Raw genomic sequence first — 9,322 nt, 5'->3', positions numbered from 1 at the left:
CGTCCGTCACCTCGGGTCGCGGCCTCCCCCGGGTCCCGACGGGCCCCCGCCCCCCGCACCCGATACGCAGCCCCCACTCCGGCCCCCAAACCGGAGGTCTGGGTCGCGCCTAGCGAAGGGGTCGGGGGGCGTACTGCTCTGTACCGGCGGTGCGCGCTGGCCAGCCCCTGCCTGTCTCTCTCTACCCGCCAGGACCCCGGACAGCCGCACCCGCGCCCCCAGCGCACTGACTCTGGCTCCCAAACCGGTCTTTCAGGTCCCTGGAAGGTGGCGTCAGCATCTGCAGCCGCGTCGACGTTGTTGGAGCTTCCGCGGAGGACCCAGGAGAGCCGGACTAGGACCAGGGCCCTGGGCCTCCCCATGGAGAAGTCAGCTGCCTCAACTGAGCCCCAGGGGCCTCGGCCAGTCCTGGGTCGCGACAGCGTCCAGGTGCCCGACGACCAAGACTTCCGCAGCTTCCGGTCAGAGTGTGAGGCCGAGGCGGGCTGGAACTTGACCTACAGCAAGGCCGGCGTGTCTGTGTGGGTGCAGGCTGTGGAGATGGATCGTACCCTGCACAAGATCAAGGTAGGGTTGCCCTGCAGCAGGTGTAGTCTGCACTGCACCCTTACTTCCTCTGACCAGGGAGTCTCCTGGTCCTCCCGCAGGGTTACAGACACCCGGTTGCACACCTCAGACTCTCCTGTGAGAAACCAGGAGGAGGCACAGTTTGCTGGGCAAGCCCCCATCTCACAGGTGGGCCAACTGAGGCCTGGAGAGGGGGTGTGACTCCCTCTGGCTCACTCAGCCAGAACTCAGGCTTCTGCACACCCCTGCCTGATCCAGGGAGGTGGGCTGCTGTCAGGCCTACCTAGGAGAATGGTCTCCCTCAGGGAGCCCTCTGCCCATGGAAGCCTTCACCACGTCCTGACTTGAGTCGTCTGAGGAGGGAGACTGAGCCCTCCTCTCCTGAATTCTTGGTTCTTTCAGCCTGAGCTGGGTCTCTTTCCCCACTCTCTGCACCCTTGGGTGCCAGGGACCTGATTCCTTCCTGTCTGATGCTCTGCTCTTTCCCCTTCCCTCCTGGCTGTTCCCTGAGTTTCTCCTGCAGGGACTCAGGATCCTGGCCGGCAGATCCTGAAAGCAGGACTTAAATGTCTCTGCCTTACACAGGGCCAGACTGGGGGTGGGCTGGGGGAGGAGAGGACCAGCAGATGCAAGGAAGATGTAGGCACATTCAGCCTCCTTCACAGCCATCAACCCCATTCCTCACAACCCCCTGATTTTCTTCTCTTTGCTTAGATAGGGCCGGCTTGGGGTTTGGGACCCCGTGAGCCCACCTACCCTGGGGAACTAGATGGGGAATAGGCTGGTGAAGGCTCTGATTAGAGGCCTCGGTAGCTTCCTCCAACATAGCACATCTGGCATTGCTGTGAGTGCCACTTTTCAAGGGGGCAGGTCTCCCTTCAGTGGGGTGCTGGCAGTAAACTGTACCCTTCCCTTTCTCTTGCCTCATCCTTCCTGCTGTCCTTCTCGAACATGTGGAGGAGTGTATTCCTGTGGTGGAGGGGGGCAGAGGTGGAAGCAGGACACTGAACTCAGAGGGCACTCCTGCCCTTCCCCTACTTCAGCCCCTCTTGCCTGGGACCTGCTCTTGGATTTGGATTTAGCTCTGGCATCAGAGCCTCATACCAGGGCCAGAGATGTCTGACCTTCCCACTCTGACCCTGTGCCTTTCTGCCTCACTTTGTCTTAGTCATTTAGACCTTTGTCCACCTGTCCCCGTGTGGTCTTCTGGCTCACCCATTCTGTCTTCCCTTCTTCCTTCTATAATTCTCTGTCTGCACCCTGGCTATCTGACTGTCTCTTTCTCTCTGGGTTTCCATGTGTGTCTCCCCTCCTGGGACTCTCTACCCAGGCCTGAGGACCCTGGGCTGGGGCCTTCCCGGGGGCCTGAGCTGTGTCTGAGCCTGAGGAGCAGGGAAGGGAAGGGCAGCTAGTATGTTCCAGCTTAGTGCTCTCTGAAGACAGGGACAGGTCCTATCCTTCTTTGCGTCCTCAACCTCCAACACAAACAGAGCAGGGGTGTTGGTTGAATGAAGGAAGGAAGGAACAAAGAAACAAACTGAATAAAAGGTGAGCAAAGTTGTGAGAACAAGGTTGTTTTCCTGACTGTGACCTAGGAAAGGCTCAAAGGCTGGGCTGTGCAGTGGGGTGGGGAAGTGTAACTTCCCCACTGAGCTGGCTCTCCAGAGGGAAGAGAAGGGGAAAGTCTGAACTGAGACCAGTACTCCCACCCTCTGTGTCAACAGGACGGAGCTGCCTCCTCCAACTGGCTTGGTTAATGAATAAACCCAGCCTAGTCCAGGACTGGAGTTGGCAGTTCTGGGGACCAGAGTGCCACAATGGACCCCTTGTGGCCAGATCAGATTTGTCAGGTGTTCTTCCTTGGGAGTGGAGGAGACTTGGAAAAACGGGTATTGTGGGCTTGTGGTCAGGGCATACACCTGACCTTCCTTCCCTCTCAGACTCAGCAGAGGTTGGAGGTGCCTTTACAACCCCAGTTTCATACTCACTCCTCACTGGGGTGCAAGTATGGACACCGAGGTCCAGAGAGGAACAGGGGCCAGCCCAGACTCACACAGCCAAGTCCCAGCAGAGCCAGACTTGGCACCCAGACCTTTAGCCTCCCTGCCTAGTTCTCTCTGCTGTGCTTCCCACAGTGGAGGGGGGACTAGGGCCAGGAGGTGAGCAGAGCTGGGGCCTAAGGAGGAGGCTGGGGCCTTGGTTACGGGCATCCCGAGATCTCTGATCCCCTCAGCACAGCCAGATGGAGCTGTGGGGGACAGGCAGAGGTCTCTGAGCTCCCCATCCCCAAGATTCCAGGAATCCATTTCTGGTAAGAGCCTCTGCTCTGAGCCAAGCGTTTCTCTCCATGGTCTAATTTACCCTCCAGCCAGTCCTGGGCAGTAGTAGGCTTGTCTCCATGCTACAAACAAAGAAACTGAGGCTGAGAGAGGTGATGTCACTTGCCTAAGGTCATATCAGCTGAGGCAGGAGTGGAACCCAGGCCAGCCTGGCTCCAGAACCCCTGCCTCTCTCAGCTTGGGCTCACATCTTTGTCAACATTCTGGCATTTGACCCCATCAATAACTCTTTGAAGGACGTGGTGTTCTCATCATCCCATTCTTGTTTGATAAATGAGAAAGCTGAGGCCCAGAAAGGGGAGTGGCTTGTCAAGGTCACACAGCAGGTCTGAAGCCAGAGTCCCCTGGGTCACTCCGGGAGGCTGCGACTCAACCACAGGTATTTGTTGAGCTCCCCCCTCCCCACAGCCTGTTCTGGGCCTGCCCTCTGAGCTGGAAAAGCCAGCTGCCTCCTGTACATGCCCTGTGTGCATGATCCCAGGTTGGGGGAGCGGGTCCACCTATCTGCCTACCTGATTGATTTCCTCCACCTCACTCCCTTTCCCCCAGGCTTATCTTCTCCCTGCCCCTGCGTCCAGAGGTTTCTGGAAGACACTGTGGCTCTGGCCCAGCATTTGGAGCCAGGACAAAGGGACAGGGCTGCTGGAGGCCACCTCTTCCCTTTCCCTCCCTCCTGGCCTCCAGCCTGGTCTGGTCCCAAGCCTGCACTGTTCTCCGGGCACTGGAGAGGAGGCAGATACCACCTCCTGAGAGGTCAGGCTTCGTCCCAAAGGCAGACGCTGAACATGGATCCTGGGTCCAAGGCAGAGGGAAGCTTGGAACCTGAATACAGGTCTCTCGATGCCCAGGCCAGGCTTCCCCACAGCTCCTGTAGCAGTAGAGAAAAGGGAAACCGGGGGGGTCTGTCATTTATTCAAGCAGGGCCAGCTGGGGAAGAGGCTGAGGTCTAGTCCTGGCTATGGTATTCTTTTGCTGTGTTTGTGACTATGGGCACATCCCTGCCCTCTCTGGGTTATGTCTCCATCTGTGCCATGGGGCTCTCCTGGCTCCAAGGGCCTCTAAACTCAACGCCTGGGCTGGGGCCCATGGAGAGGGATGAGGCACAGGGGACAGAAAGCAGGAGATGACACGGCCTGCCCAGCCCTGCCCTGGATGCGCATGTGCTCGGGCTCTCTGCTGCTGCTGTGTACCTAGCCACCTGAGAGGCAGAGGAGACCTGGCCCCTGTCCTCAGAGGTGTCCAGACCTTGGTGGAGAGAAGACTGACAATTCCAGGTGACCCCCTGCCCACTGCATGAGGCAGGTGTCCATAGGCAGACCACAGAGGCAGGAGTGGGCCCAGTGGGTAGGGGCCTTGAGGGGCTTGACGGTTGAAGCAGGGGTGCAAGGTCTCCTGGGGGAGTGCAGCTGAGCACCTGAGGTTCCTCTTGCCACAAGAAGCTGGGTGGTGGGGACCTATCTCCTCTGACTTCCTGTCCTACGACTCCTCCTCTTCCCTTTTGGAGAAAGCTTCAGTGACCCCTCCTTGACCTGTGTCACTGGCCACCTGCTTCCACATCACAGGCCCCCTGGGTTCCAAGCTCTTAAGCCAGTGCTCTGGCCTGTCCCATCTCAGCACCTCATTCTCTCCCCCTGTAAAATTTGGGATCGTCTCAGGGATCTCCAAGGACCCTTCTCACTCTTAACGGTCCATGGGACTCAAAAGGGTCATGGGGAAGGTAGGGACAGCCGCAGGGCCAGGTGTTTTCTTCATGTTGTCCCACTGAGTCTTCACAACTGTCCTGTGGTAGTTGTGAGTCTTATGAACTCCATTGAACAGATGTGAAAGCTGAGGTTTAGGGCAAGAATTCACTTGTGCAAACAGCTAGAAGGTAGCCGAGGCAGGATCAGAGCCCAGGTCCTTGAGACTCCAAGGCCGAGATCTCTTCACTCCCTTGGGCCTGCTTATTAGCACCATTGGGCCCTTCCGTCTCCTGGACCCTGTGGCTCAGAACCTACCCCTGTCTTCTGCCTTCGATCTCCCTGTACTGTGCCATTGTGGGAGGGCACCCTGGAGTGGTCCCAGCTGAGCAAGAGCCCAGTCCTTACTGTGTGACCTTGGGGGGTCACTGGGCACCTTTACGAGTCAGTCTTCTTATCTGTGGTGGCAGAGGCAGGAGTTAATTGAGTTTTAGGGGTTTGGATTCAGTGAGTTCAGGTTCAGGCTGGGCCTCTGCCACATCTGGGGCTGAGTTTCCCTCCTCTGCAGGAAGAACTTCCTTCTCTACAGGAAGTTGCTGGGCAGGTGGTTTGTAGAGGCTGTCCTGGCCTTAGGCCATGGTAAAGGCTTCTGCACTGCTGGACACAGAGTAAGGATGGAGAGCTAAGGCCATGACAGTCTGTGCCATCTGAGAGGTCCCTAGATGGGGCTCCTGAATCCACGCTGAGGCCCTGAGACCCCTATCTGGATGGCTCTAGCTCTGACTTGGTGTGAGGGCAGCTGGAGGAAGTAGTCCAGAGCTGTCCTCAGGGGACAGACAGGCCCCCAGAGAGCATGACCCCAGCGAGTCAGGGTCTGGACCTTCAGGTGCAGAAAATCAGAGAGAGGAAAGGTCAGAGGTGGCTGGAGGCTTCAGGGAAGTCTTTGTGGAGATGCCTGGGTTGGTCTGAGGCCATAGGGGAAGAGCACAGGGTCCAGAGTCCTGGCCATGTGGCCTTGGGCAGATTGTTGCCCCTGCCTAGGCTTTAGCTTCCTCATCTGTCACATGTGAATAGTAGTGCTGCCCTGCCTGTCTTTGGGCACTTCATTCAAGTTGAGGACAAAGAAGGAAATCAAACAAACCCTGCCCTCAAGGAACTCCCAGTTGGATGCTGGGACAGACACTTATCACAGGAGCTGCAGAGATCCAGAGCAGGCCTCTGAACCAGCCTTGGGGGCCAGAGAAAGCTTCACAGAGGAGGAATTCTCAGGTGATCTGTTTGGAATTGGGTAGAGAATGAGGAGTACAAGTTTGACAGCACTGGGAGCATTTCATGCAGAGGAACAGCTGTGTAAAGACCCAGAGGCAGGAAACAGGACAGTGCGTTAGGAGAGCTGCAGGTGGTTCATTGTGGGGCTTGGAACTCAGGGGGCAGGAGGTGATTAGACAGCTAGACCAGGGCTCTAGGATTTGGGTCCTGGAGGTTCTAGGGTACCAAGGAGGGTTTTAGACAAGGTGGGTGGTAGGAGGAAGATGCTGCTGTATTTGTCTGGACAGACATGCCAAGGCCTGCACTAAAGCAGGGACTGTGGGGAATGCAGCAAGGGATTGCATCCAGAAAGATTTAGGAGGGATAAAGGAATGGGACATGGTGGTTACAGCATAACTCTTGTGCAGGCTGGGATGTAAGATAGTATGGACGTGCAGCCCCCTGGGGGCAAGGGACTGGTGGGGTGGGTGCCTTCAGTCAGTGTCCATCCACGCTAGGGCTAGAAGAGCCCTCAGCCCCCAGGCTGGCTCTGTTCCTCCATGACCAGGTCCCCAGGCTCTGGCTTTTAAACTTTAACGAGCCCCAGCTCAGTTTCCAGCCGAGAGTCTTTAAAGTTTCAAGAGATGAGAGAAAGGAGGCAGTCCTGGAGACAGATGGGTTTTCTTTCTTCCCCTGTGTCTCCATGCCTGGCTGGGCCACCTGGAGCCAGGGCTGTGGGTGCCATGACCCCGGAGACCTGGTGCTCTTTAGGGTTCTGGGACATGAGCTGGGCCGCTCCAGTCTGTTCATGAGGGGCCAGCAGCCACCGAGATAGATGGGAATTAAAACTCTATTCCCACCCTGCCCCGTTACCTTTACCCCTGATCTGGGCAGGTGAGCATCCACCCTCCCCCCCGCAGCAACAGGTGAGAGGAAAGGTACTCAGACCATGCATTGGGCTCGAGGTGTCTCTGTCCCTCCCTGTGCCTCACTTCAGGCACGCTTGGTCAGGCCTTGATGCTCTGGGACCCCTGGAGCTGTAGCAACACAGGGAGTGGAAGAAAGTGTCAGGCCCAGAACTTAATGATGGGTCCCACACCAAATACAGACTCCTCTCACCTGTCATTAAAGAGAGGCTGGGCAGGTGGCACTGGGCAGCTGGAGCTGTTCTCTGGGGTTTTAGCATAATAATTGCCTCCCTGCCTCTCAGCCTGGCTCCCTGAAGGCAGCTACTTGCTACCTCTGACCTCTCTGTAGAATTCTTATGTCTTGGGGCAGTTGAACAATGCCTGCAAGTTTACCTCCCTCCCCTTCCCCTCCGCCACCAATGGGAGGTACAGCTAAATACTGCCTTTGGTCTCCTCTGCATTGCCTGGACCATTTAATCTCATCCTTTGAGTTCCCTGTCACAACCTGCATCTAACCTTGGTTTCCTGAGAAATCCCACTACCACCTCCTTGATGCCTCTTCCCTGTTTTTGGACCCTTCTGGATTGCCTGGGACCTTGTACTAGACCAGGGAAGTGATGAGTCTTAAAGCAGAGGCCTGACAGCCAGAGGGGATGGAGTTCCCTTGTGTGTCTCCAACATTCATTCATTCAACACATATTTGTTGTTCACATACTGTATACCAAGTATATCCAGGAATTTAGTGGCAAACCAGACACATCAGACCCTGTTGTCATGAGTTTACATCCTGAGGGGGAGACAAGCAAAATAGAAGCAAATAACTAAATGAGATACCAGATGGTTGTTGTGTGTTATGAGGGCAGGATGATGTGATGGGAGTTGTCTGGCCTTCTATATTTGGGCCTTCTGTGTGTGGAGCTGGATTGTATGTGCCTGTGTGTGTGATCTGGTTCTTAGTTGGGTAGATTGTGAGCCCCTCAGGGGCAGGGCACCTGACAAAGGTCATTAAATCTATATTGAATGCATTTGTGTGTGTGTGTGTGTGTGTGTGTGTGTGTGTGTGTGTACACGTGCCTAAGGTTGGGTGTATGTGCCTCTGAATGTGAGACTCTGTGTGTGTTTCTGTGTCTGGCATTACTTTGTGTGTGTGAGTCACACCCCCTCACTGCAGCAGAGTTGTCTCTGATCCAATTATGTCTCCTCAGCTGTCTCCCAGTGGCTTCCGCCCCCCAGCTCAGCTCTGGCTCTGCCTCGGTTTTCCCCTCCCTGCTTCCCTGCAGCCTCCTGTCTTTGCCTCTGGGCATGTCTCTGGGTCTCAGAGTCTCCCCTTGGGGTGTGTTTTCTATCCCTGTCTCTAATGGTTACTGCCTCTGCCTTTATGTCTCTACTTGTTCTGTTTCCTCCTTTTTGTTAATCTGTCCTGGTTATTTATTCATTCAACAAACCTCTTCTCGTGTCTCCCACCCACTCTGCCAGCCACTGTGCTGGTGCTAGGGACCTGGAGATGGACCAGACCTGGGCCCTGCTCTTAAGGCCTAGTGGGGAGACTGATGGAGATGGTGACAGCCCTTCGTGAGGACTCAGGTCGAGGGAGACGTGGCTGACAACGTGGTGGGGGGCAGTGGCGTCTGGGTGGGACCTGTGGGGCCCATCAGGAGTCAGGTGGCAGGCTGAGAAGGTCTTGGTGGGTGCGGACTAAGGGTGAGGAAGGAGAGGAGGCAGAGCCAGAGTGGGGAGGACGTTTTGGTTAGGATTTGATCTTGAAGGCAGAGAGAGGCAGCAGAGGCTTTCAAGCTGGGCAGTACCATCATCACTGGTTTTATTTTTTAATTTTTTTATTGTATTTTATTGTATTTTATTTGTGGGATCTTATTTCCTTGACCAGGGATCGAACCCGGGCCGGCAGGAGTGAAAGCTCAGAGTCCTAACCACTGGACCGCCAGGGAATTCCCAGCACTGGGTTTTAGAAAGCTCCCTGGCCCCAGGTGGCAGGTCAGCCTGGGAGCCAGGAGACCAGTGAGGAGGCTGTGGCTGCACTGGTCCAAGCAAGGATGGTGAGGCCTGCCTGGGTCTGGTGAAGAGGAGCTGTTGGGAAGGTCATGGCCAAGCAGAATCCCAGGTTCCAGGCACAGGCGGGGAGCAGAGGGGAGTGGGCATTGGGGTTGGATAATCCAACAGAAGTGGATATGGTGAGGGTGAGCCTATGGGCTGTCCAGGGGGTGACGCCCAGGAGGCTGTTGAAAATGCAGTCTGGAGCGTGCTAGAGAGCTTTGGGGGTATGGGGCCACTGGCAGCGCCTGAAGTCCTGGGAAGTGTTTATACAATTTGTGTTTGTCTGCTTGTCTGTGTGTCAGCCCTGGCCCCTGTCTTGTCTCATTGATCTCTCTGACCCCCTTTCTTTTCTTGCAGGCCCACCCACTCTCTGCTCTTTCTCAGGTCTCCCTCCTCTGTCTGGCTCCCCCACCTCCGCCAGGGCTGGAGCAGAGTGGTGGGAGCTCCAGACCAGGAGGTCAGCTTCCAAGAGATCAGAGCAGGATGTTCCTCAGTGGCAGAGGCCTGGGGGTGGGGAGGTGGGGGTGGG

At 56.2% G+C, this 9,322-nt stretch overlaps 1 protein-coding gene across 1 annotated transcript in view; it reads left to right on the top strand.

Annotated features, from left to right (window-relative positions):
* The first annotated feature begins 256 nt into the window (after nt 1-256).
* The window catches only part of STARD10 (StAR related lipid transfer domain containing 10), a 24,253-nt gene continuing 15,187 nt past the window's right edge, over nt 257-9,322 (top strand). Inside the window, exon 1 of the mRNA XM_024753305.1 lies at nt 257-567. Within this exon, the coding sequence (XP_024609073.1) occupies nt 361-567 (207 nt within the window). The 5' untranslated portion in view covers nt 257-360. The remainder of the gene's footprint in view (nt 568-9,322) is intronic.

The sequence above is a fragment of the Neophocaena asiaeorientalis genome, unplaced genomic scaffold, assembly GCF_003031525.2.
Source record: "Neophocaena asiaeorientalis asiaeorientalis breed wild unplaced genomic scaffold, Neophocaena_asiaeorientalis_V1.1 scaffold618, whole genome shotgun sequence".
Lineage (NCBI taxonomy): Eukaryota > Metazoa > Chordata > Mammalia > Artiodactyla > Phocoenidae > Neophocaena > Neophocaena asiaeorientalis.
Note: the sequence above shows the minus strand (reverse complement) of the source record. Positions and strands in the feature narration are given on the sequence as shown.